Here is a 27,029-nt window from a genome sequence, read left to right on the forward strand (position 1 = left end):
CTCTCAGAGTGGCAAAGATTAAATAAATTGACAAAATCTGTTTGGGCAAGGTATTGAGAAATAGGCTTTTATGGACTGTTGCAGTAAACAATGTTTACGTATTATTACTAGCAATCCCACTTCTAGGAATTTACTTTAAGATGATAATTTTTTAAAAGATTTTCTGCCCTTTCTTTCTTACTTTCTTTCTTTCTTTCTTTCTTTCTTTTTCTTTCTTTCTTTTTTTAAAAGATTTATTTATTTGAGAGAGAGAAAGAGAGAACAAGTGGGGGAAGGCGCAGAGGGAGAGAATCTTCAAGCAGACTTGTCACTAAGCAGGGAGCCCAACACAAGGCTCAATCTTATGACCCATGAGATCATGACCTGAGCCGAAACCAAGAGTCAGACGCCTAACTGACTGAGCTACCCAGGTGCCCCCAACCTAAGATGATAATATAAAAAATGTCAAAAATGTAGGCACAAAGATGTTCAGCATTGTTTATAATGATGGAAAATCAGAAGCAACCTAAATGGCCTTCAATAGGGAACTAATTATGTAAATAACGGTACAGACAATGTGATAACCTCCAATCATTATAAGTGATTTCTAGGTCCACGTTTATGAAAATGGAAAGGCGTCCATGACAAACTATTGTGTGATGATGTCGTTGTTGGTTGTAAAATACCAATGTTTATATAGAGCTGTATACATATACTTACATGTGTCTATAGGCACATTCTATGAGGTAGAATTTCTAATATCTTCTCTCCTAATTTTTCTGCTTAAATATTTTACAATAAGTAACATTTTAAAATATAAAGCTAACTTTGAAAAGAGCTACAAAACCACAATAACAGCATTTGCAACAGTTCAAGATTATACCTAGGCCTTTTGGATATCAACTACTTGGGAGAGATGACAGCATTTTATAAAATAAATACCATAAAGAAAAACACAAAGCACGCTCTGGCAAATGTCATAAGCAAACAAACAGAATGTCATTATCTGTTTTGAATGAAATCATTCTACCCAATTCTCTTGAATGTTTTTCCGGAAATAAAATAACACACTTCTAGGCAGAAACCCAGACTTTTTACATCAAGGAGAGAAAAGGGAAAGATTCACTTACTTGGGGGTAACTTGCAGCAAGAAGAAAATCAAGCAAAATGTTACTAAATGTCCTATGACAAGTTGAGCCATATTCCCAACCTGGGAGACAACCAAGTCATTATCACTTTTATTTTTCTAATTTCTTCCTTGAGCCTTTACCTGCCCTATTTATTAGAAATTTCATCATCTTCTTCCAGAAAACTTTCTTTTACTTGCCATCTCAGTGCCAAGAATTCAAAGTTCAGTTGCCCACCCCCTAGGCCCAGGCAGAGGAAAATCTGAGTTTTGCAGATCAAGCCCAGCACCATCTCTCTAGGGCTGCCACCATGCCTGATGGATGCCCAGTTGTTATCCAATGGCTTCTTGGTTTCAAACACAGTTGTGTTCTACACCTGGACCTTAAGGTTATATCACCTTTAGTTCAACCACATGCTTGACCATTTTTTCCAGCATGACACTCTGCTAGAACAGATTTAGGAAGACCACAAATATTTAAGGCTTGTGCTGAGCCTAGTTCACCAGCCCAGATACATCCCCACCCAAATAGATAGATTACATAGGTAGGTAGGTAGGTAGGTAGGTAGGTAGGTAGGTAGGTAGGTGAATGGATAGATAAATGGGTTCCCATTTGAGTCCTAAGTGACCTTTCCCACCAACTGACTTCAACTGGCTCAGAGCCATCTTGATTCATCACAAAAAGCCTCAAGAAAATGGAATCTCAGGAGTGAAAGGTTAGCAGGTGAGCCTCACTCCCCTTACTCCCAGATCTACCCACCTGCTAATTCAGTAACTGTCTCCACCGGCCAGGGTTCTCCAGTACAAAGTCTAGCCAAAAAGGCTCTTGTTAAATGACCAGAGTAATGGATTCCTACTCAAATTACATTTGTATGACTGAGGGGCGCTTGAGTGACTCTTTTCTCCAGCCCCCAAAAGATCTACTCTAAAAAGGCTTGTTACAGAGGCTAACCCAGATAAGTGCTGGTAACTCCTCTGTTAAAAAATCCTAAATCCTGGTTAACTAGACATCCTATTAAAAAGCTTTCATTTAAAAAAAAAAAAAAAAAGAAGGCAGGGAAGCTGCCTATATAACTTAAAATTTCCTCCTCTGTTCTTAATGTGTGTCAAGACCTACTCTCTTGAATCAGCCTTATTAATTCCAGGGACATGTTACATATCCAAACAGCTCATGACAATTACTTCTCCCAAAATGGTAACCGAGTGACCTGAGACCTGCACTATTATTATTATTAAAGCCTTTTGTATGATTATAGTCAAGCATCCCAATGTGATCTAGACCTTACTTTTTTATTAGACATATACTTAGTATCTTTCCTTTGTATCATAGCAATATAGAGCTAGCCTCAGCTGGATGACTCCAGTTGAAATGTATGAGGTATCAGTGGAGAGACCGGGAAAGTGACTGCTGCTGTTAAGAAAAAGTCTTTAAAACTTGGAAATAAGGGCAAAAAAAAAAAAAAAAAAAGTATGTGGCATGTCCCTTTACTCTCTTACTGGGTGTATTAGGTTGAATACACACCACACACACACACACACAGAGCAAATTCATGTCCTTCCCAGAACCTCAGAATGTGACCTTATTTGGAAATAGGGATTTTGGAGATGTTATTGGTTAAGATGAGGTCATACCAGAGTAGGGTGCGTCCTAAATCCAATATGGCTGGTGTCCTTGGAAGAGAAGAAAAAGAAACGAACACACAGGGAAGAAATGCCATGTGATGGTAGAGGCAGAGATTGGAGTGATGTGTCTACAGCCTAAGGAACCCCAAGGATTGCCAGCAACCAGGAGAAGCTAAGAGAGAAGCATAGGACAGATCCTCCCTCACAGCCTCCAAAAGGAACCAGTACTGGAGACACCCTGATCCCAGATGTCAAGGCTCTCGAACAGTGAGAGGATATACTTGTGGTGTTTTGAGGTCCCCAGTTTGTGGTGATTTGTTACAGCAGCTCTGGGAAGCTTAATACACTAGATCATTGTTTAACAGGCTCATCCAAGTATTATTAACTTTTTTAAGGGATTGTCACTTTATTTGCTTTTTCTACTTACTATTAGACAAGAGCTCTGTCTCTGTGTAGTTACTGTTAACTTGTAAACCTTGTCCAATAGAGATGCAAATAACTTCCATCTAGTAAAAAGGATAGTCCTAAAGGTTATAATTTTATTACTCTGTAGCCATTAACCAGCTTTGTCTTACACTCAGCAAAGTTATATCAGAATGTCTTTTCTGGTGAAGGTAATTCCTATTTCTCTAATTCTTACTGAACTGGTTTTACCCCTTCTCTAGTTCTCTCATTAGAAAGTTGAATGAAATCTTTAAGACGTCTTCATTCTATACATGTACGGGAGTCATGTTTTCAACTTTTTTGAAAATTATACCTTAACAGCACCAGAATCATGAAGGTCAAAACATCCTTTTGAGGTCATCTGATTCAGTGTCCCTCTAAACGCAGGGAAGAGTGCCTTCTTCCGTACATTGCCATAAATTTGTTCAGCCTATGCTTGGAGATGTTACTTAATGGGGAATTCATGATTGTTTTAAGGTAACCCATTCATGGTTAAATATTTATTATTTGAAAGTTCTTTCTCAAACTGAGATACATTCTCTTTCCAACTCTTACCCATTAGTTTTAATTGTGTTTAACTGAGCAAAGAATCTGACAGGCCTTGAGATATTTGAGGTCACACCCCTCTTGGTATTTTCTCCCTTGGGCTAAACAGAGATTAGATTAGATTGGATTCCATAGATTAGAGTCCTATGAGTATTCCTCTTAGAAGTTAAATTCAACAAACACAATTTTTGAGCTTCTGTCACGTTGGGCCCTGAAGGCATAGAAAGGGAATCACACCACCTGAATTGTGGAGAAAATGCTACACTTATAAACAAATCTCCGCAAGAACAATTAATAGGTTGGAAAAAGTCTCACAGCTTTATGGGATCCCATGAAGACTGAAGGGAGGGCATGATTAATTCTATCTGGGGGGTTGAGAAAAGCTGACTTCCCAAAGAAAGTGCTCCTTGAACTAGGTTCTGAAAGTTAAGTGGAAAGTCTTTGGAAGGTCAAGGTATGATGGATATCTTGGACAGGTAGAAAAAAGTATGAACCAAAAAGCCAAGGGAAAATCCTCAAGTAGTCACAAGGTACTAGAGTGCCCTCCAATGAGAGCTGCAACAATATAAATGTAATTCATAAAAAAATAAATTATAATCATGGAAATGTAACCCATTACTAAAAATGGAGACAGGAGGATGGTGGTCTGCACAAACACCATAATCCTTGAGCTTTCTTTGCCAATCAAAAAAAAAGGGGAACATATGGGAAAGATGCTAGTATTTTGGAGGAGAAAAGCAAAAACTTGAAGAAACAGTAATCAAACAGGAGGCAATCTTGTGTAATGATTCAAAAAATGGAATCTGGTGCCATGTTGCCCACTGCAAATCCCAGCTTTGCCCCTGGCTTTCTGCATGACTTTGAACAAGCTGCCTCAGATCTCTGAGATCGACTTCCCCATCTGTAAAACGGGGGAAATTAGCACACTCCAAGAGTTATCAGGTTCATATAAAATCATCCATGAACACATGTATCATATGTATGTGCCTGACACATACTAAGCTATCAGTGAAGATTAAACATTATTATTGTTAATTATTCTGTGATGGTAATATTTATTTTAAATAGAGATTTAAGGTAAGACAGCTGGAGATAAGGAGACAGGGAGAAGGAAAAGAGAACAAGCTGCTGAGCAAATATTAAATATCAAGTAAAGGAAGATTGAAAAGAAGAAAGGAGGGGCACCTGGGTGGCTCAGTCGGTGAAGCATCTGCCTTCAGCTCAGGTCATGATCCCAGAGTCCTGGGATTGAGCCCCCAAGGTGGGCTTCCAGCTCAGCAGGCAGCCTGCTTCTTCCTCTCTCCCAACCCCTCCCCCCTGCTCATTTCTCTCTCTGTCTCTCTCTCTCTCAAATGAATAAATTTGAAAAATCTTTAAAAAAGGAAAAGAAGAAAGGCTGAAGAGATAAAGATGCAGGTTTTGAGAAGGAGTTTGTATAATTCTTGATATGCACTCCAGGCTGTGTAGGGGTGAAAGAGAGAACTGGTTAAATCATGACCCTTTCCTGACCAGGCCACCTGGCCCTGAATCCTAGCTCTACCGTATACAGCTGTTACTTAGCTTCTCTGTGCCTCAGTGTCCACATCTATAAAATAGGGGACAATAATAGGTCTACCTTTTAAGGTGTTGTCTGGACCAAATGAATTAATACACATAACGCTTAGGTCGGTCCTGCACAGAGTAAGCACTTTTTTATTCCCTCTTCTGACATCATGCTGTTTTCTCCAGTTATTTTAGGGCTTAAAGTTGAGATTCAAATATAACTACACTGGCTAGATGAGCTTGTTTGCTTAACGTATTATTACACACCTAGTGTTGAAAATGCACATTAAAAATGGAAATGTATGGAAATACTATGTAAAATATGATGCTTTGGGATTAAGCAAATAAAATCACTTAGCATTTCTCTCCAAAGCATTTTTAGTGTTTATACCAAAAAATATCTGCACTTGGCAAATATTGATTGACCTACAAAAGTTCTTAACCAACTCTTATGAAATTTGGAAATTCGAAAAACAGATGTTCATGGGCCTCTTGAAAGGAGGAAAATTTAGAAAAAATGAAAGTAAGCAGGTGGTTAATTTAAGAATAGAGCAGACAGCTAGCTTGTTGAACTTGGGTAAACAGGTGAAAATATGTTTCCCCAAAATTAGACAACACATGAATGGGAGATCTATGTTACTTAGCATCATTAAATATTCTTTAGCTTAAGAGGAAAAAGTTATCTATTCCAACCTGTACCCTGGATTAGATTTTCTTCTTAGCTCCTCAGAGACCACGGTCTCTATCATTTTTTTTTTCTCCTTTATCTTCAACCTCTCCCTCTCTTCTGGTTCTTACTTCTCAACATACAAACAAATTGAAATCTTTCGTGTGTTAATAGTAAAATTCTCCCTTGACACTCTATCCCCTTCCAAACGCCATCTGGTAAAACATCCTAATGGCTACCTATCCAACAACCATTCCCCCCAACAGAAACTACAAATTGCTAGCCCCCCAACTGCCCCCCACACCCTGTGATTTAGGGAAAAAGGACTGCTTTTCAGTTAAGCCCTGATCAGTCTACGTTGGTTCTCTTCCCTTGATGGTAGATGACCTAAGTGTGAACATGTGGCCAGGATCTCAGGTAGGCAATTTCTAGGAAAGATTTCCACCCTCCTAGGAGTTCAGACATCATAGGAGAAGGTTCCTTCCTGCTTTTAGATTTTGCCATTCCAAATAAGATGCCAGGAACTGAGAGAGCCATTTTATACCATGAAGGGAATTGAAATGCCACCCCAACAAGGATGACAGAGCAAGGAGTTGGAAAGAACCTGAGTCCTTGATGAATGAGCCATCCCTGGAACAAACAACCTCTGTCTACCTTGACCCTGGCAACAGTGTAAGTGTAAGGGGACTCTGGTTCCCTTCTTGCTTGCCACCCACCCCAGTCAGAAGTTCCATCAAGGAACACAGGTGCCCTGAATAGCAGCACCAGCTCTCAGGATACACTAATCAGAAGCAAAAGTGTGGTCACTGGGCAGGAGCTCCACAACACCTGTTTTCAAAAAATTATGTAGTTTCTGTCCAAAAGTCTCAAATGGTTCATCTCCAACAACTTAAAAAAAATCATTTATTTACTTGAGACACAGAGAGAGAGTGTGTGTGAGTGTGTGTACAAGCGGTGGGGGATGGCAGGGCGGGGGGAGAAGCAGACTCCCTGCCAAGCAGGGAGCCTGACTTGGGGTTGGATCCCAAAACCCTGAGATCATGACCTGAGTTGAAGGCAGATGCTTACCCGATTGAGCAACACAGGCTCCTCCCCTCCAACAAATTTTGACATCTGCTGCTAAGAAGAGAGAAAGGAAAAACACATGGGGGGGGGGGACAGGGAAGACAATACTTACTATCTTCTCAGTTCTAGTTCTTCCCAGCCCCAAAATATCAACTTTGTTAGTCATTTAAGGGTTCTTTAAATCTCCAGCTACATCCCTCAGTTGTACCCCCAGTCTTGGCTCCACTAAGAAATGCTCTGGCTAAATTTGCAATGACATGGATGGAACTAGAAGGTATTATGCTAAATGAAATAAGTCAGTCATAGAAAGACAAATACCATATGACTTCACTCATACGTGGAATTTAAGAAACAAAACAGATGAATAATAGGGGAATGGAAGGAAAAATAAAATAAGATGAAAACTGAGAGGGAGGCAAACCATAAGAGATGCTGAACTCTAGGAAACAAACTAAGGGTTGCTGGGGTGGGGGGCTGTGGGGGGGAAGGGATAATTGGGTGATGGGCATTAAGGAGGACACATGATGTAATGAGCGCTGGGTGTTATACGCAACTGATGAATCACTAAATTCTTCCTCTGAAACTAATAAGAAAGAAGGAAAGAAAGAAAGAAAGAAAGAGAGAGAAAGAAAGAAAGAAAGAAAGAAAGAACAGACACTGGCTTTTAAAAAAGAAAAAAAAGAAAAGAAAAGAAACGCACTGGCTGTTTGACTCTGTGCCTCTTTTTCCTCATCCATAGGATTAGGATAACAATAATCACTTCTTAGAGCTTTTGTGAGAATTTTAAAAAATAACATATGCAAAGGGTTTAGCACAGTGCCTGGCACACACTAAGCACTCAACCAACCTGTTTTCTATGTGTGATGGTGACCCCCATCTGGGGGTCAAGGGGTGGGGGACAGAATATGAATCAGCAGCAGGGAGGTATTCTCTGCATCTCGTACTTCTTCTTTTTTTAAGATTTATTTTAGAGCTAGTGAAAGAGAGTATGAGTGAGGGGAGAGTCAGAGGGAGAGGGAGAGAGAGAATCCTCAAGCAGACTCCCCACTGAGCGTGGAGGCCAATGAGGAGCTTGATCCCAGGACCCTGAGTTCATGATCTGAGCTGAAATCAAGAGTTGACTGGTTGGCTGCTTAACTGAGCCACCCAGGCACCCCTGCATCTCATACTTAATAAACCATAAGATTGGGGCCCGTAGGTGGCTCAGTTGGTTAAGCTTCTGCCTTTGGCTCAGGTCATGATCCCAGGATCCTGGGATCCAGCCCCGCATCAGGCTTGGTGCTCAGTGGGAAGCCTGCTTCTCTCTCCGCCTCTGCTGCTCCCCCCACCTTGTGCTCTCTTGCTCTCTCTGTCAAATAAATAAATACAATCTTTAAAAAAAATTAAAAAATAAACCGTAAGATTGTGAAAGGTAGAATCAGCAACATGTTCACCTTATATTCACAAAGCCTGCCCCTTTCTTGGCACGTAGCTTGATAACACTTTGATCATGGCTGGCTCAGCCATTAATGGAATAGAATTCCACTGGATTAAGTCAGGAGATTCCAATTCTAACTCCAGCATCACCAATAACATGCAGTATGACTTTCAGAAATGTACTTCTTTTGGAGAGACGTTGAGTGCCTGCTCTGTGGGAGGCACACCGGCTGTGGGGGTACAGTACTTAAGACAGCCATGGTCCTTACCTCCGTGGAAGGTAAGTCTAATGAGGGAGATAGACTGCATATAATGATCACATAGATCGTTAGTTACACTTGTGATAAGAACAATGAGACCATACAGAGGGACCTAAGGGTGTTTGGGGAGATAATTCAGAGAAGGCTCTTCTGAGAAAATCAACATTTGAGCAGTGACCTGAAGGATGAATTAGAGCTAGCCAAGTGTCATAAGGAGAGCAGGAGAAAGTGCTGCAGGGTATGTGAACAGCCCAAGATGGAAAGGAGCATAACACACTGTAGGACTATAAAAGGCCAGTGTGGCTGAGCTCAGGAAACACAGGCGACAGGTACATGAGACTATTCAGGAGCCGTTGGCAAGGGGCCAGGTCATGCAGCATCATTTGGGCATTCTCACAGAATGCCTTTGTTGACTTTTGCTCAAGGCTTGTAGCTGCGTCCAACCAACTGATTGAAATGTTGGTAGTGGATTAAATCATACCGGGAAAAATTGTAGCCTGAAAGGGCTGAGACCTTAAAAATGTCCTTTGGAGGTCATCAGGCAGATGAGCAAAATAAGGAGACTGGGGAACACAGGAGAGCAGCACAACACTATCACCAAAAGAAGCGTGTCTGAGGAAGAATTTTGCTTAGAGATCAAGTAAAATGAGAAAGGAGAGTGTCCTTTGGATTTAGTGATTATGGGTGACTATAGAAAAGGCAGTTTCGGCGGAATGTGGAAACCAAGAAGTGCGAGTTGAAAGACTAGAAAGGGGAGAGGGGCGTGGAGACTGGCAGCTCTTTTAACTTCAGTTATGGGGAGTAGGGTGGCACTGGAAGGGTGGGGTGAGGGGCAGAGGAAGGCTTGGGATTAATTAAATGCTGATAATAGGAATCCAGTCAAGACTGGACTCTGTGATACTGGGGGGGAAAGCGGGGAATGGAATGGTGGAATCCGTGCTGTAAGGAAGTTTGTGCGTTTGGCGATGGAAAATGGAAAAGGTTTCTCTCTTTTAGGTGAGGCAGCAAAGTAATCTACTGAGAGGGGCGTTACTGGCGGGTGGAGTGGCAATCCGGCTGGGAGTAAAAGTTTCGGACTAAGTGACTACTGGTATGAATGGACGCCTGAATGGCCGATCTGGCCAAGCGCCACAGCAGGGTTCGTGCATCAGCAGGAGAATGAAGACCTGGGCCGAGGATCCATTAATAACAATAGGCGGCAGGGCCTTGGATGGAAGAACGCAGTTTCACTTCTGTTCTGAGGCACAAAGTGGAGACCTACAGATTTGAAACAACTACTCCCAGACAGGAAGAAGTCAGGCCGGCAGAACGTGGAGACACACAAATTTGAAACAACTCCTCCCTGACAGGAAGAGTCCTGATGGTTCTCATCCAGTTCCCTTTCCTGCAGGGAGGCTGCAGTCCCTCCGCGGAGCGCCACCGATAGCGCGAGAAGCGCAGGACAGACCGCGGTTAGGCTTCCGCGCCCGCGGACTGCAGGAGGCGGGCCCGCCCGCTGCCCGCCCCCGTGGGGCCAGGCTGGGGCCGCCCCTTCCCGCCGGGCTTTGCCCGGCCCCAGTGCCTAGAACTCCGCTTCCTGCACTCCTGCCGACGCCGTCTGTCCCTGCGCCTCTTTCGCCGCCTACTAGCGCCCTCTGGTCCAACGTCACCGGCGCGGCCGCCAATGAACTGAAGAGGAACGGGCTGCGGCGTGAAAGTGACTACAGGAGCAGCCAATGGCCGCGAGGAGAGGGCGGGGCGAGGCGGGAGTGTGAGAGTGAGCGCCCGCGCGCGTGGGGAGCTGCGGGCGGTGCGGGCGGCGGGCGGTGCGCGGCGCGGGGGGGGGGGGGGCGCGGCGGGGGGCAGGGGCGCGGCGCGGGCGGCCCCTCCCCCTGCCCAGCTCCGGGCGGGCGCCGAGAGCGGCCGGAGTTTTCGCGCCCGGGAGGGAGATGTGGCCGCCGCTCCGGCTCCTTGCAGGTAACGCGCGGGGCGGCCCCTGCAGGGCCGAGCGGCTGAGCGTGCCGCGAGACGAGCGGAGTTGGGCGCGGAGCGGACGGGGGGTCCCTGCAGTCTCCGCGCTTCGAGCCCCGCGGGCTGGCCCGGGCCCGGCGGCGGTGCTGCTGGGAGTTTGCTCCAGGACCTGGGCTGCGGCCGGGGTCGGGGTCACGGAGGACGCGGGCCCCGAGCGCCGTGCGCCCTGGTGTAAGCTGCACGCGGGACAATGGGCGCGGCGTGGAGGGTGCGCGCTCCGCCGGCCCGCGCCCTGGCTCCTGTGCTTCTTCCACCCCCGGCGGTGGTCACCGCTGCCACCCCTGTCTGCTCAAACCGCACGGGCGCTCCGTCGCCCCGGGGCGCACCAGGCGCCTGCGGCGCGTCCCTGGAACGGCCACCTGGCTGCGGGGCCCCGCGCCTGGCCGCCAGCTGGCCGCGGCGCCGGCGATGGCTGGGCACAGCCGGGCCTCTTGGCCGCCTGCCCTAGGTTAAAGGCGGCTCCCCTGCCGCGCCGCGAGTGCCAGCTCCTCCGCGCTGGCTGCCGAGCGGAGCGGCGGGGGAGCCGTGGTGCCACCGGCCGGGGTGCCCGGGGCCACCGAGCTGCCACTTCCCCGCGCGGGTTTGGAGTTCAGGGAAGCCGAGCAGGTGGCGCAGCCGCCGCCTCACCTCCTGCGAACTCCGCGGGGCTTCTGGTCTTGTTGATGTTTTGACTGTGGTGCGTGTGTGTGTGTTTCTTTTCTTTTCTTTTTTTTTTTTAACCTCACACAAAAGAAGGGAGGAGTTAGAAGAAAGATCAAGCCAGCGCGCTGTGAATCATCCCACACTGTTATCTGTGGGAGAGCAGATGGATGGGGAGAATTCCTTGAGGAACAATTACAGTAACGACTGACTGGATCCCCTCCTTATCTCCTCTCCCAGCAGTCCTGACCATGCCTGGCGCACCCCCAGATGGATGTGGGGTAAAGTGATGCCGGCTGACTTAGGTGGGAACATGGCTACAAGATAGCAAGCTGGAAACTTTCTGGGACAGCCTAACTGAATGTCAAGCCACGCGCAGTCATTCTTGCTCTAGGCAGGCATGGCTCTTGCTTGTTACTGAATTAAAAAGAGGAAAGGCTATCACAAGAAGAAGATACTTTGAATAGCATTTTTTCCCCCAGCTCTGCCTGGTGAAGAGCAGTGGAGATGGCAGGCACCCACACCTTGAGGGCCCCAAGAGAGGAGCAGCCAGCTCAAGTCTCCAGATGCTGGGTCAGAAATGATGGTGTTCTTTAATCTGATTTCCAGAAGCACCGTCTCATCTCAGCCTGGCAGAGGGCAGCTTGCGTTTGGATGGATTGTTACTGATGAGGTAGAAGGGTCGGCCAGAGGCCAGCAGGCCTGTCCATGCATGTGGAGGAGTATTCCGTAATAGGTCGCTGCTGCCCATGTTTCAGGGTGAAGCCTTTAGGTTTAGTCTCACCATTCCTATTTCCTGCAGTCCATGACTGCTGTGTCAGCTGTCACTGGGTCCCCAGGGTTCATAGCTCCATGACATTTGTTTTGGGAGGTGGGGTCCTTGTTTGAGGTCTTTTTCACCATTGATGATGGATTAATTTGTTTAGCCCCCTGCCCGTAGAGGCTTCATATTAGAAGTTTTGCGAAATTAAGAGTAAAGAGCCTTTTGTTTTGTTCCAAATTCAATTACTTCTAGGGCCAGTTAATTCTGAGCAGTGCGAAATGAGCACAGGAGTCAGAGAGGGGTCAGAGCAGCAGCTCTGTCACTGGTCAGACTGGCTGCAGCACCACTTTGGACAGAGCCTGAGGCCTCCATGAGGCTCCCTTCTTTTCCCCTCCTATGGTGAATTTACCATCCAGCCACACCCCAGAGCCAGGGCTCCCAGGCAGGACACCTGGAGGAGAGGAATGGGACAGTGCAGCTGGGGACCTATCAAGAGAAAAACGGAATGTGGGCCTTCCTATTTCATGGCCTGCATACAGAAAGAGGTGGAGGGCCGGTTCCACCTGTCTCTACCACCTCACTCTGGCGGGACTTCTACCTGAGCACCAAGTCTGGCTGGGATCATCACAGAACAAAGTCCATTTCCTGTGGGAACAAGCGAGGTTGGGAGCAGGGTCACTGTGTTACACTCTGCAGGACATACAGACACCAGCCAAGCACACAGTGCCCTGGGTCCATCCAAAGAAGGGCATCCTTTTCTCAGTGATATGAGGACACAGGATGGGCTACTGCTGGCCTGGGTTGGGAAGCCCATCTGCAGGAATAAAGAATTGGTGGCAACATCGGTGTTCCCCAGATGGGAGATTGGGGACCAGGCACTGAGAGCTAGTTTCTCCAAAATAGTAACAAGAATGGGAACTAATTGTTTCCGTACATTCTCTCATCTGACCCTTATGACAACCTCCCGAAGTATGCAGTGGTACCCTGTTGTGCCAATGAGGAACTGATCCTCAAGGTCTCAAAGGTAGCAAGTCCAAGTCGGCTGCCTCCAGAGCCTGTGCTTTTAACACCTGGGTGACACCCTGAGAACTTTGCATAGGTTCCTAACACATGGTAGCTTTTATTGCATGTGCTAATCTACAGTACTTTCTGAACTATCCCAGTGTATACATTAATCATCATGCCTTCAATGAAAAGGGCATTTTCGAGTATTTTCAGGGAGGGCAAAGTAGTGAGAACCTTGGTGACTTGGGAGGGAAGCTGCAATGAGGAGACAGGAGCCCAGCAGAAAAGAGTAAGATAGAGGGTGAGGGATGGGGCAAACTCTAGGTTCCCTGATGCCCCTGCAATAGAAGAGGGGGAGATCATTCTGAGATTGACTCAACCATCCTGCCGATGCTCCAGGAGTCCGGGCCTGGCCACCAGGGCACTGCAGATGTTCGGGTCCAGTCTGCCTTCCATATATCTGGGCTGTGGCCTGAGCACCAAAACGATTCACCTGTATTACAAATAACCTGAAATGAAAAGTGGGGCAGGACAATGAATTTAGGAGCACAGATATCTCTTGCTTCGTTATTCTTCCCATATGGGTATTGGAACCTCACGATAGCCTTTTGTGAAATAATATTCAAATATTTGGGCCTAAAGCCGGTAACATCAAGATCAGCTCTGACTATTCATCAGCTCACATCTCTATTGTGCATTTAAAACTGATGTATTTTAGGGCACCTGGGGTTGCTCAGTCGGCTGAGCTTCCAACTTATGATCTCAGCTCAGGTCTTGATCTCAGGGTCATGAGTTCAAGCCCCGCATTGGAGCTCAGTGGCCAGCATGGAGCCTTACTTAAAACAACAGCAGAACAAAAAACTGATGTATTTTCCTCTACATTAATTTTCCAAATCCAAGAACACTTTTATTGCCTCTGTATTAAGTCGTGGTATCTTTCTCACTGTATGGGCTTTGTGATTTTATTTTCACATTTTTGTTTGTTTTGCATTGCTTTTTAAGTAGCAATTTCTGTAGCCAAAATGTAGATACAGTGATAGGGACCTGCGGGGTGAGCTATATTGTATTTGCAGCTGTAATTTGGATATCACCAATGGTCTGTCTTTCGGTGGAAAAGAAAAAAGCAGCAGATAGCAGCTGGACTCTTTCCCCCGCACTTGCTGAGAGTGTCAGTTATGTTAGGTGGGAGAAGCTTGAGGGACCAGCAGCGAGAGAGACGCAGAGCCTTTCCTTCTGGATTGTAAATCTGGGCCTCTTTCCAGCACCTGGAAAGGGGCAATGTTATCAGAGGATGATGTGTCCCATTGACTATTGGATCTTTCTCCATATTCACTCAGATAAAAGCCTATAGAAAAGATGCCTGTGACCTCAGATGGCCTGTTTGGCTGACTTATTGAATCCATCACGTGGGGTATTCCCTTGGAAGCCTGGAAAAAAATACATCTAAACTGCCTTCCCAATCAAGGGCTCTGGGATTCTCTTCCATCCTAGCATGAAAAGACTGGGGGCCAGGTCCCTTCCTAGTGAAGACAATAAACCAAAACACTAAAGGAGATTTTAAGAAATAGTTCTGTGCCTGTGCTTTTACCCTTCTTAAAGAAAGTGTTTGAATCATAGTTACCTCCCTTGAGCATTCATTAAAGCCAGATAGCAGTTCTAAGCACTTTAGGTCGGTATCTTGTTTAATGACCACCATGTAAGGCAGAACAACTATCCCCATTGTAGAGGCTAGGAAAATGAGGCCAGACAGGTTAAGTAACTTGTCCAAGGTAACACAGGATTGGAACCCGAACAGTTTGAGCCAAACAGGATTCTGGTAAATGCAAAGAAAGCACCTGTTGAGGGTGCAGTGAGGATAGGGACAGATAAAATGTGACTCGCAGGGTAGTTTGATATTTGGGCAAGTTCTAAGGCAGGAAGCTCTCAGGCGTCTCTCACCACTGGAAAGTTCTTATGCTTTGCTGAGTGGCACAGGAAGTAGACTCCAAAAGGGCAGGTGACACGTGCAAGGCCACAGAACTAATACATGGCAAGGCGGGGAGACAACCCATTCTGACTTTAACATTTTGCCTATCTGCAAAAAAAAGTTAAAAAATAAGAACATATTTTTAACTTGATTCTTTCATCAACATTGAAGGTCATATCCTTACCTGGACTAGCTTCCCCTCTTCTCCTTTAAGATTTAGCTCAGCCCTTTCTGGACGAAGGTATTGTCCTAAACCAATCAGTCTACAGTGTTCTCTCCTTCCTCTCTTGTGTGTGAACCTCTCAGCTGGCCTTCAGTCGTGGGCCCTGCCTCATCATCTGTGTTAAAACCTCTCTCCCGGATTTTCGTCTAACCGGCATGCGAGTCTGAGTTGTAGAGCGACTGTAAGCTCTTTCAGAATCAGGACCATGTTTTATACCCTAACACACACACACGTACACATACACACAATGTGCTAAGACCCAACAAGGAGCATTTATTGATTTCTCTTGGTTGGATGAAGCAACATGGTAACTTTTTTTTTAAACTTTGGTGTAAACTAGTTCAAAGACTATAAAAACAACTTGCCTTATGGGGTTGATATATGCAGGATTCCCTGAAATCAGTGTTTCTCAAGATGATGCTGTATTGGAAACCCAAGGGCTTCCGGTTTGGTAGGTTGCAGATGGGCCCAGAGAATTTACATGTGTCCCAGGTGACTCTACTGACCACACCCTATAAACTCACCGCACAGATGGCTGTGTAGTTCTTACTCACTTAAGGTACATGTGTTCGCTGCAGAGACATTCCTAACAGCATGTTGATGCATATTTGTGTCTCGTCCTTTTTCTTGCAGATTTCTAACCAGCATAATGCTGGAGCGAGAGGCTGGCAGCCGGCAGTTTGCAAAATGGCCGAGCTGGACGCCAATTTGGATCACATCATTCCGTCTTCGGTTCTTCCCCCTTTCTGGGCTAAGTTAGTGGTGGGATTTGTTTCCCTCGTGTGTTTTGCACGTAGCTACGATGGAGATTTTGTCTTTGATGACTCTGAAGCTATTATTAACAATAAGGTTCGTATCGTAACTCCTTTTTGGTAAACATACGTTAACCATTTGCCTGTTTCTCATGAATAATCGAAATTTGTGTTGAATAATTCTGTGTTAAACTTTGGTTAAGCATTTGCCTGGGCCCCAGTGGTGTTCTAGATTTCCCACCTCTTAGGTCGCATTTCCTTGATTTAGGGCTTTTTATTGCTCGAAGCATGGTCTCCAACCCCTGCCCAACCTCGAGATGTACCCTCACCACGTACCCTGTCCGAGGCCCCAGTCTGCACACGTATCAGAGAGACCATTTCTCTCAGATTGCTAGGCAAGGAAGGGTATTGCAAGGCATTGCAGACTAAGTATTTCAGGTTTTATGACAAATTTCCAGAATTCTAGGCCACAGATGTTCTCCCCGCCCCCCTCCCCTGGCCCCAACATGCATTTGCTGCAGTGATGGACGAGTCTGATCATGGGCCAAGAGGTGCGTCCTCAGCCGCAGGCAGCGGGTTGGCTGCTTCTTTGTCCTTTGCCGATATCATCAGGACAGCCTGCCGGCAGCTGCTAGAGGATAAGGAGTGTGCTGTCCGTGGAAGCTGCCGTTCCCACTCATGTCTTGTTTGGAGACTCAAATTTGCTGAGTTTGCAAAACCCGAGCCAGTTTTGCTCACCAGTGGGTACCGTATAGGTGCCGGAAAAATGATACTGTCTTTCACTAGCTGGGGGAAGGGAAGAAAAAGATTCAAGTGAGCGAGAAGGAAACTTGGATGTAGGGAGAGCCCAGAGGAGAAAGAGTGCAGAAATGGCTCAGATGAGTGTTTGGGACAACCCGGTGACTCAGCAGACGCTTTATGTCTGTGCCTTCACCAACGAAGAGAACCTGAAGGAATATACTAATCTCTTTCTCTCTGGTAAATGCAACTGTAGCAACTCTTTGCAACACTGGGGTTGCTCTTAGAATTTTCAAGTCGTGGATTCTCCCAAATGAGAAAAAAAAAAAAAGTCGTTTTCATGTTGAAAATGTTGAGAAAAATTCTCTGTGACCAACATGTGTTCTGTGGGGCGAGGGTGGGGTGGGAGTGGGGGTGACTTTTCCAGGTATTGTATTTGTAACCTATTGTCTGTACCTGATTTTCTCTATTTTGATGACACAGACCACAGCATCCTTGAGGTTTGTTTCTAATTGAGGTTCTTCCCTTGTACTTTTCCTCAAGTTCACCCCAAGCTTACGGCAGCGTTCGTTTCTTTTTAAAACCATGCTTAAAAGCAAAAGTGGTTAAATTTGTAGCTCCCGGCAAGCACGTCACACTGGTGGCTTCATCACTCCAGAGTTGCTTTTCTAACAAGAATATGAGACTATGACTTAATTTTAAAGCCCGTTCTTCATTTCGTCGAGAGTTTCTTGACTCTTCTTTTACAAAGTGGAGGACGTAGGAAGTGTTTACTTCGAACGTATGTCGAAGAACTCTGACGGACAAGGCAGGGGAAGGCGTGAGCTCTGTTGTGTGCCAGACGCCCCGGTATGCGGTTGTAATTCTTCCATCTGCATGGGGTAAGGCAGATGAAGCCATTTTGTGGCTCTGCTGCCCATTGTCTTGGCAGTGTTTTCTAGAACATCACACTGTGCCCCTTTGTTGACTTGCTAGCCCTCCTCTTTTCCTTTCCTGTTTAATGAAAGGCTCTGCTCTGTTCCTTGGCACCGTGCCCACAGTAATGTGAAACAGGCTGTTCCTGGGTTTTATTGGTGTTGAAGACTGTTTTCCAGATGCTTCCTTGTAGTGTTGAGTTGCCTTTTTTCATTGAGATGATGATTTTCTTTGAGACAGTGGAGTTAGCAGAAATTCAGGCACATGTCTTTTCCATAAATCATGATGAGGAAAAATTGACCTTTCTTCCTGTTGGGCGCCCTGCTGTATGTAGGCTACACATCATCAAATATTTAGAGCTTCGTTGGTGTTCATTTTCTGCTCAAATGGAGGGAAAGAGCCTCTGCCCAGCTCCTTCACAAGTGAACAAGTACTTTTGGGACAATGCAAAAGAAGGTAGACTTCCAATTTTGTAACCGAGCAAACCAAATTAGTGGGTCAAGAAGGTACAAGACCTTCATGAAATATCGAACTGACTCTTAGAAAAGGGGTCAGTATGCTCAAGGGCTCTGAAGCTGATACACAATAGAAGTGAAATTCCCCCTCAAAGTGGGTATCAGGTGACCAGCTTTGCCTCCATCACCCATCCTCAAGCCTTGCCCTTTGAGTCAGTAGGTAGTGAATCCTTTGCCCTTCGAAGTAGTGAATACTTCCTGAACTCCCCGGGGTGCTGTAGACCTGAGTTGCCCTTCTGGGCCGGCCATGTTTGACGCATTTCTGCTTGAGGCTTTCCCCACCTTGGGTGTTAGAAGCTGCAGAGACTGTCCAGGTGGGATGCAAACACAGGTGGAGGCAGGAGCTAGTTACACAAAGAGGACAGGGTCTGGAGGTGGCTGGGCAGCCTCAGCAAGGTGTCGAATGGTGTGATTTGTGGGTGTGCTTCTGGCTGTGGCGCCCCAAACCCAGGAGCCCACCTGGGAGTCTGTGAGCCTTGCCGTCTTCTTTAAAGCATTCCTTTTTTGCTTATGTTAATCAGAGTTGATTCTGGTTCCTGCAACAGAGTTTTGACTGATACACTGTGTGGTGCTTAGCATGTCATGACTGCTAGTCGCTAAAACAGTCCTGTTTAGTTATGCTTTAAAGAGAAAAATCAACATTCAACTTTTGTTGCTTACTCTATAGTGCCTTGTCTGCCTCTTCTTGGTAGACACACTTTAAGCAATTTAGTTTTACATTTATTTTGTTAAAGATTTTATTTATTTATTTATTTATTTTTAAAATTTTTTTAAAGATTTTATTTATTTATTTGACAGAGAGAGACAGCCAGCGAGAGAGGGAACACAAGCATGGGGAGTGGGAGAGGAAGAAGCAGGCTCCCAGCAGAGGAGTCCGATGCGGGGCTCGATCCCAGAACACCGGATCACGCCCTGAGCCGAAGGCAGACGCTTAACGACTGCGCCACCCAGGCGCCCCTAGATTTTATTTATTTGAGAGAGTGCATGTGCACGCGAGTGGACGGGAAGCAGAGGGAGAGGAACAAGCAGACTCCACGCTGAGCAGGGAGCCTGCCACGGGGCTCGATGGCATGACCCTGAGATCATGACCTGAGCCAAAATCAAGAGTCAGACACTTAGCCAACTGAGCCATCCAGGTGCCCCTAGTTTTACATTTAAATGTTTTTTAAAAAGATGCATTTTTAAGCATCTGTAGTATAGAACCAAATTAAATTACCTTAATAGTAAGATAGGTAAGATATTTTTAATATTTAGTGATTTTTATCATTAAAAATTATGTGGAAGTTGTTTTTTCTTTAATTTTTCTACCTGTTGAGCTCATGATCAAAAATAAACAATATATGCTTGCCCACTCATGTTTTAACTGGGCTATTTTAGGGAAATTACCTTATGAATGTGAAAGAGCTATGGGATCCATTAGTTCATTCAACATGGATTAAGCACCTTCTGTATACTCCCTGCCCACACAATGTGGCCTGGGCCTCCTTACCCCTCAGTCCCGTGGGGCAGACAGAGGGTAGTTAGAGACTATAAACCGCCAGTGTGCCAGGCACCGTAAGGACAGGTGCGAGATGCCTGGAGACCCAAGGAAGGGGAATTGCATCAGCTGAGGAAGGTCACAGCTCGCTGGTTGAGGTGTGAATGGCGGGAGGAACTGGGCTGTGACGAGCTGAGGGGTAACTGGCGGACACCTGTGCGTGCAGAGCCTTTGGGATCGGTGGCAGCAGGTGCTGAGTGGGGTAGGACAAAGGTCTGAGCCTGAGGGAGATGAGCAGGCAGAGCCCAGCAGGAACCAGAGTGCCGTGGGCTGGGACATCCCCATCAGGACGTAGGCTTTGTCTTGGGGGAGGAGGGGAGCTATCGCAGTGTTTTAAGCAGGGAGATCAGCCTGGAGAACATGTCACAGGGCACAGTGGGCCCCTCGGAGGCCTGGCTGTATCCTAGGTGAGAGATGATGGTGGTTTGGGCCAGGACTGGTGGGAGAGATGGAGCAGAGGGGAATGCGCAGCTCCGAGGAAGAGCTCATGGTGAGAGCTTAGGCACAGGATGGGGGGATCGTGACTCCTTTGTTCAGAATGCCCTCTGCTGCGTTCCTGCAGGACCTCCGAGCAGAGACGCCCCTTGGCGACCTGTGGCATCATGACTTCTGGGGCAGTAGGCTGAGCAGCAACACCAGCCACAAGTCCTACCGCCCTCTGACCATCCTGACTTTCAGGTGAGGTACGACAGCGCGGGCTGCGCGAGATGCTGTCCCAGGTTCCATGCGATAAGGCTTCCAGTGCGGTGGAGTCAAGTCCCCGAAGGATCCTCAGGGAGAATAAACCACTCACTCATATGGGTCTCCAAGAAGTGTGTGCTAATCCCAACTGTTAGGAATAGGTCACAGGAAGATAGAATGTGCGTGAGGAAGCCTGACTCCAGGGCTGGCTTTGCCAGTACGGATCCTAAGAGTGGGAGTTTACAGAGAAGGTGAGCATTGGCCCCTGTGCAAGGATGACATGCAAATTTGTGAAACGTTCCATATTTTGCACATCTCTTGGAGGTTGGGCCTTTGCTGGTTAACACAGGAGAAACAATGTGAGTCAGGGCAGCTTGTGGCATCTAATGAAATTGTGGGTTTTTTCCACTATGAAAATAATAAGGTAAAAATCTTCCTACTGTTACCAAGTCAATGTGCAGAAACAAAATAAAGCTAAAAACACACTCACCCACCTCCCCGTTTGCATTAGGTAGATTTATTCACCTCACCAGAATTCCCATCCATAGCTGTTTCTCAGTGCATTAAACGTGTGTACAGACCTGTCAGAAGCACAGAAATGATGAATTAGAACTGCTGGTAAGTGAGCAGCAGTCAGGAATAAGAATCCCTGACAGTGGGAATGTGTTTTGTTGGATGGAAGGCTGATGGACGAACTGTCAGGGAGTGCTTCTGTGTTTTTGGATAAGCAAGTTACGGGACTATCTTAAACCCAGGTCCCTATGGGGAGCCAGGAGGAATGTGCTACGTTTTATCGTCTTGGCCTGCCCTCATGCCTTTTCAGCGCTTAAAAATCTGTCCAGCTTTGCTTTTGCTTTTCCTCGCCACATTATCTCCCACCCCTCTGAGATGCTCTTCTCGTCCGTTCTTCCCTCTGCAGTTAATTATGCTCTCACCCTTTCTTCAACCTTCCTCGCTTGCTAGGCGTTATTTATCTTGATGTCACTTTCAGCAAACTTCCTCTTCTCCCTGGAATACTATTACTCACCAGCCTTTTCCTGCAGATGGTTTGCGTTTTCTTTTGCACGCTTCTGCGCATCTGGCGTGAACCCCCTTTGCTTACAGGATTAACTACTATTTGTGTGGCGGCTTCCACCCCGTGAGTTTCCACGTGATCAACATCCTCCTGCACGGTGGCATCTCTGTCCTCATGGTGGACGTCTTCTCCGTGCTGTTTGGCGGCCTGCAGTACACCCGTAAAGGCCGGAGGTTGAACCTGGCGCCCAGGTCATCCCTGCTGGCCGCTCTGCTCTTCGCCGTGCATCCGGTGCACACGGAGTGTGTAAGTAATGTCCGTCCGTCCGTCCGTGGTGTCTGTCTTTGTGTGAGGACAAGGAGCCCGTCGTATGTTGGCTCATTCCCTAAAATTCAAGGTTTCCCTTGAATAGTCTTACCGCGGTAGAAGGGATACGGTGCTACACCCTGCCAGATGCTTGAGACAATTATGTGTGGATCCAACTGGGCTCTCGTAGGAAAAATGCTGAGTCCTGGGGCGGGGGGGGGGGGCGACTTTGCCATCACCGTATAGTCTGATCTCTGCTGATGCTTTCTCTTTCCCTTATATGACCACACCGGAAAGGGTAAACGGTGAATATTGCCTGGGTTTGGGGTCTAAAGGCCAGAAGCTAGGAACCTGTCTTCAGCGAGGTGTCGGACGTAATTTTCCCACCTTTGCTGAGAGCGGTCTAGGGGTAGAACTTGGAATCTCACACTGAGGAGATGCGGCACTCCTTGAGTTGCGCTGGGAAGGTGTGGTTCCCACCCCGTGCTGGGCAGTGGTCAGGAGCTCTCCCACCTTCCTTCTCCTCTTCTTTGCTGCCTGGATTCTTCTCTTCCCCTTGGAAGACTCGGCCCACGTGGCCCAGGTGACGAGGCACAGGGGCCTAACCTGCTGTCCCGCAGGCCACACCTTTATTCCGTTGAGCTGCTGCTGAATATATTTGGTACACACTGTGTTGGGATTTCATTAGATGTGTGGGGATTTCAAGAACCACCCTACTGCTGCTACCCTGGAACCCTTTGAAAATGAAAGTCTGCATGTTTGCTGAGGTGAAAGATTTGGTTTGAGCCATTCGTTCTGTGAGCATGAAATACCTCGTATAAAATACTACATGTTCCTTATTACTTCTCTGCAACAGATTTCTGCATTTCGTGTGTATTCAAATCCCCACATTTAACCAAACGTATTGAGCATCTTGAAGTGAGTTTCAAAATATTGAACAGAATTCCTGCCTTTAGCGTCTGCTTTTGTTAAACTCTGTTCTTCGGTATTAAGAGGATTGTAGAGTTGTTATCACAGTCTTCTCCTAGTATCTTATCACTTTAAAGCTTTTTAAAAAAAATTCTCATAATGTTTTACTTTAGCAAATTCAGAGGACTGACAATCTGGAAACTGTTGTAAAAGATTTGTTATAGACTATTTATATAACTGTGACCAAATTAGAATTTGCTTCCATGTGAGTCCTCCTTATGGCTTAAATATTTGTTGGGGCCCAGAGATAGTGTACGCGTTGATCAGAAATAAGGGAATTTCTGGCAAAAGTACGGATTTACAGTTTTGGTCCTCATCTAATTTAGTGTGATCTTAAAGCAAAATGAAATATTTGATTATTAACCAAAGAAATTTTTCTAAAATTTTGATTTTAAACGTTGAGAAGTTAGTTTAGAGAAGTTTGAAATGCCAGCAGGTATAACTGAATGTGCGCGCGCACACACACACACACACACACACACACACACACCCAGCAGATGCAATCTGGGAACATATTAACCCTAAAATTCTGCATTTGAAGTATTTAAAAAGAAGCCAAGGAAGGTCTAGTTATAGGAGAGAAGGGAATATTTGAGAAAATCACTTCATCTCCCCCACGCCTCCTCCATTCCTTCAAAGTCATTCAGACTCAAATTGCAAGAAAAAATTATGGGTCATTAAAATTAGCATTCTTTTCTTTTGAGATTTTATTTATTTATTTGAGAGAGAGAGAGAGTGCATGGGCAGGTGGAGAGGGAAAAGGAGAAGCAGACTTCCCGCTGAGTGGGGAGCCCAATACAGGGCTCAGTCCTAGAACCCGGAGATCATGATGTGAGCCGAAGTCAGACGCTTAACTGACCGAGGCACCCAGGGGCCCCAAATTAGCATTCTTAAAACAAATAATTTGTATGTTCATCATTCACTGTTCTGGCGATAGGGAGATTTCCGATTCTTCCTATCTACACCCCTCTGTTATCCCCCACTCTGCATTTAACCCAGGTTTAAAAATAAGCAAAAAGCAGGACCCCAAGGAGCTAGGTGGAAGGAGAGCCCTTCGAAGCCCCCAGCCCAGTGCTGGGGAAGTAGCCCTGGGCTGTGCACTCTGGACCAGGGTCCTGCATGACGGCCCTTGGCACAGTGCCCCCAAACTGAACAGTGATCTAGGGTGAGGACTGGGGGTTGGGTGGTTATTGTGCTTCTCTCCACATTTATTAAGGGAAAGCAATGGCAGCATGGGCCCCTCTAGGTTTTAGTAATATACATTTCTTTGTATTACATTTATGTGTTCTGTGTCTTTACACCTTCTTGATATTAGGATTGAGAATGTCTTTGCCCACTGCAAATAAGAACCTGCATTTCCCAGTCTTCTAGGGTGACCAGCCATCCACTTGGACCATTATTAAGGGGCTTCTGGGACATGGGACTTCCCACTCTAAAACTGGGACAGTCCCAGGCAAATCAGGGTGAGTTGGTCACTCTACAGACTTCCCACCTCCGAGTCCCCAGTGGGTAATGAAATAATTATAATTAGTGTTTTTTACTCTTCAACTGATATGAATGTCTCTCGTTTTCAAGTATACCACCCCAAATCAATCTGGGGTATTTGTAGGCCTATAAGGCCAGTCATGAGGGAGGGAGGGAGGAGAGCTAAGGGAGAGGGTTGCCTAGCCCTCAGCATGGAGACCCCAAGGACACCAGTGCCACTGTAGGTTTTCCTTTTCCTCAAAGTATCAGTAAGGATTTCAGGTTGCCTGGATTTAGTATCAAAGAGGGAAACTCAGGCCTCCTCAGGAATTCTGTCTGTGCGCAAACCCAGATTTTAATGCTGAAGGCATTAGGTGGGGAAGCATTCCCCCTCTCCCTTCCTCTAATTCCTTCTCAACAACCCCTATGCAAATTATTCCTAGTGGGGAAACAACTGTGGATTTGAGGAAATTGCAACGATTTCTCTAGAAAACCTCAATATGAGTGTTTCCAGTTATCTTTGTAGGGGTGGAAACATTTGCCTTTCTTCCCTCCTAGGTTCTTTGGCTGGCCTCATAATTAAATTGACATTAAGGCGGGTTAACGGGAGAAAAACAAATTTAATTTCTGGAGTCCCATAAAATGTACTGGAGCCCCATAAAAATATGAGATTCAAAGATGTGTCCAAAGCAGGAGAGTTTTCTAAATTTGTGAAGAATTGGCGGGACATAGGGGTTTGGGCTTGGGCTACTGAATTACTGAAGTAACAAGGGTTGTTTATATAGCCTTCTCAGGCCCTAAACTCCCTGTTTCCGGGGATGAGGATGCCTTCTACCTTCCTGAGAGAGGGCGGGTGCTTTTCATAGGAGAGATTTATTTCCTGCTTTCAGGGGGACAAACGATGGTCAGATCATCCTTCTGAGGAGCTGGCTGTTTCTCAAGTACCTTTAATTCAAAATAATCAGTATGCCCAAGTGCCATATCTGCGGATGGCACAGTCTGCTCCCTTTCATTTATAAGAAAAAAAATAGCCTACAAAGGCGATTATAAAGACCTTTGCTTGGAAATACATACTATGCAAATGTTAAAAAAGAAAAATACAGTCTCTCTATAGTCTTGCCCATTCCCCAAACAAGTGGACTCAGTGCTTCCTTGGATAGCCCTTAAAAATGTAGTTTTTTTCTGTGAAGTCTCACTTTAATCACGAGGTCAAAAATTCTTCATAAGGACTAAAACCTCTTTTTACTTTAAAACGCCCACCATACTTTTTAAAATCTGTTTTTCTTTATGTCAGATGCTGTCATGTACCTTGCTTAAAGACTTGGGAGGATTTTCACCGATTAGCCAAAGAATATTTGTTTTAAAAAAAAGTTTATCCTGGGGGCATCTGGGTGGCTCAGTCAATTGAGCATCTGACTCTTGGTTTGGGCTCAGGTCGTGATCTCGGGGTCGGGAGATCGAGCCCCAAGTCGGGCTCTGTGCTCAGCGTGGAGTCTGCTTGAGATTTCTCTCTCTCTCTCCCACTGATCTGCGCCTGCCCCCACACACGTGCGCACATGTACACTCTCTCTCTTTAAAATAAAAATAAATATTTTTTAAAAAGATTTTTTAAAAAAGAGTCTAACATTCATTTTATTGCAGGTCTTTAAATGTACGCCAACTACCGGGATAACAGGTGGTTTAGGCTGCTTGTTTTGACCCCATCCCTGGTATTCATCCAAACACTTCCCTCCTGTCACTTACTTCAGTAAACCTTGTTCTCAGACCCCTCCCCACCCCATCCCCTGCTTCTCCCAAGCCCTTGCTTTAGGGACCCCTTTGGATAAGCTTCTCTACATGGGTTTGGATTACTTTGTGTTCTGTAAGGGTTTGGGATTCATGGCCATCCTTGGGCCCTGTAGATAGGCTCAGATGGATAATGCCCCTCTTCTCCCTCTCACTGTCCTGGCAGGGGAGCCCAGAGGACCAGCTGCTCCCATTGTCCCTCACCACGGTGCTCTGGAGCCAATACCTGCCTCGCCCTGAGCTCCTGTGCCCTTTGTCCGTTCCTTTCTGCCCCTGGTGCTTACGGAAGCACACGTCAGGATTCCCACAGGAAACTAACAGTGAGCCCACACCTACTGCGTGCCAGGCGCACCTACTGCATGCCAGATGCACCTACTGGGTGCCAGGCTCTGTTCAGTTTACCTGCAGCCCCGATTTTCCCGGGTCCCTGACTGAGTGAGTTGCAGGCTGGAGTATTCGAGAACTCCCATTACATATTCACTGCACTCATGAAGTCATTGTACTGCTTAACCCTCCGGCATATTGGCATGCTTGTCCCAGGTCTGTTGAATCTTTGTTTGTCCTTAGCTTCCTTCTTGGGAGGTTCTTTCCTGTGGGTGGCATTCACAGGTTGGATTCATCAGCTCCTTCAGTCTTAACGATTGTGTGACACCTTGCATTGCCACACGCACTGCTGTCAGAAATTAATGATCAAAATGGATCATCACCTCCGGCATTTTATATCTAGCCAGGGTAGCGGGAAATTATTGCTAAAAGGCATTCTTTTTAGCCATGGCTTGTCCACACAGTTGGGAATCAAATGTAAATATAGTAATTTTCACATTAATTGTATATTCTCTTACCTCCATTTATAGCTCAGTCTTTATTTTGTCCCACATTTCATAGTACCTGTCCTTTAAGAAAAGATAAATTTACCAGCCATTGGAGGGATACCTAGAGAATTCCAGTAAAGCTTTGGTGCATGTCGCATCCAAGTGTCGGTGAGCAAAGTGTGCCACGTAAACCAGACCCACACTCCTGGGTAGAATTCTCTGTCTTTCTCTGCCTGGGGATGTTTGGAGAACAGTTATTGGGTGTG

At 46.0% G+C, this 27,029-nt stretch overlaps 1 protein-coding gene and 1 non-coding gene across 5 annotated transcripts in view; both read left to right on the top strand.

Annotated features, from left to right (window-relative positions):
• Positions 1-10,277: 10,277 nt before the first annotated feature.
• TMTC4 (transmembrane O-mannosyltransferase targeting cadherins 4) overlaps positions 10,278-27,029 on the top strand; it is a 62,097-nt gene continuing 45,345 nt past the window's right edge. For 3 of the 4 annotated variants that reach the window (XM_045812771.2, XM_045812774.2, XM_087865001.1), the window contains exons 1-4: positions 10,497-10,624; positions 15,908-16,123; positions 20,294-20,409; positions 21,517-21,733. In XM_045812771.2, coding sequence (XP_045668727.2) covers positions 15,962-16,123; positions 20,294-20,409; positions 21,517-21,733 — 495 coding nt within the window. In that variant the 5' untranslated portion in view covers positions 10,497-10,624; positions 15,908-15,961. Of the gene's footprint in view, positions 10,425-10,496; positions 10,625-15,907; positions 16,124-20,293; positions 20,410-21,516; positions 21,734-27,029 lie in introns of those variants that run through there. The other variant, XM_045812770.2, reaches the window with a different exon arrangement.
• Positions 20,615-20,722, top strand: LOC123802242 (U6 spliceosomal RNA). Its single transcript, XR_006782468.2, has one exon. It is a non-coding gene; the product is annotated as a U6 spliceosomal RNA (small nuclear RNA).

Source organism: Ursus americanus, chromosome 10 (genome assembly GCF_024610735.1).
Source record: "Ursus americanus isolate L20-20 chromosome 10, mUrsAme1.1.p, whole genome shotgun sequence".
In the NCBI taxonomy this organism is placed as follows: Eukaryota; Metazoa; Chordata; class Mammalia; order Carnivora; family Ursidae; genus Ursus; species Ursus americanus.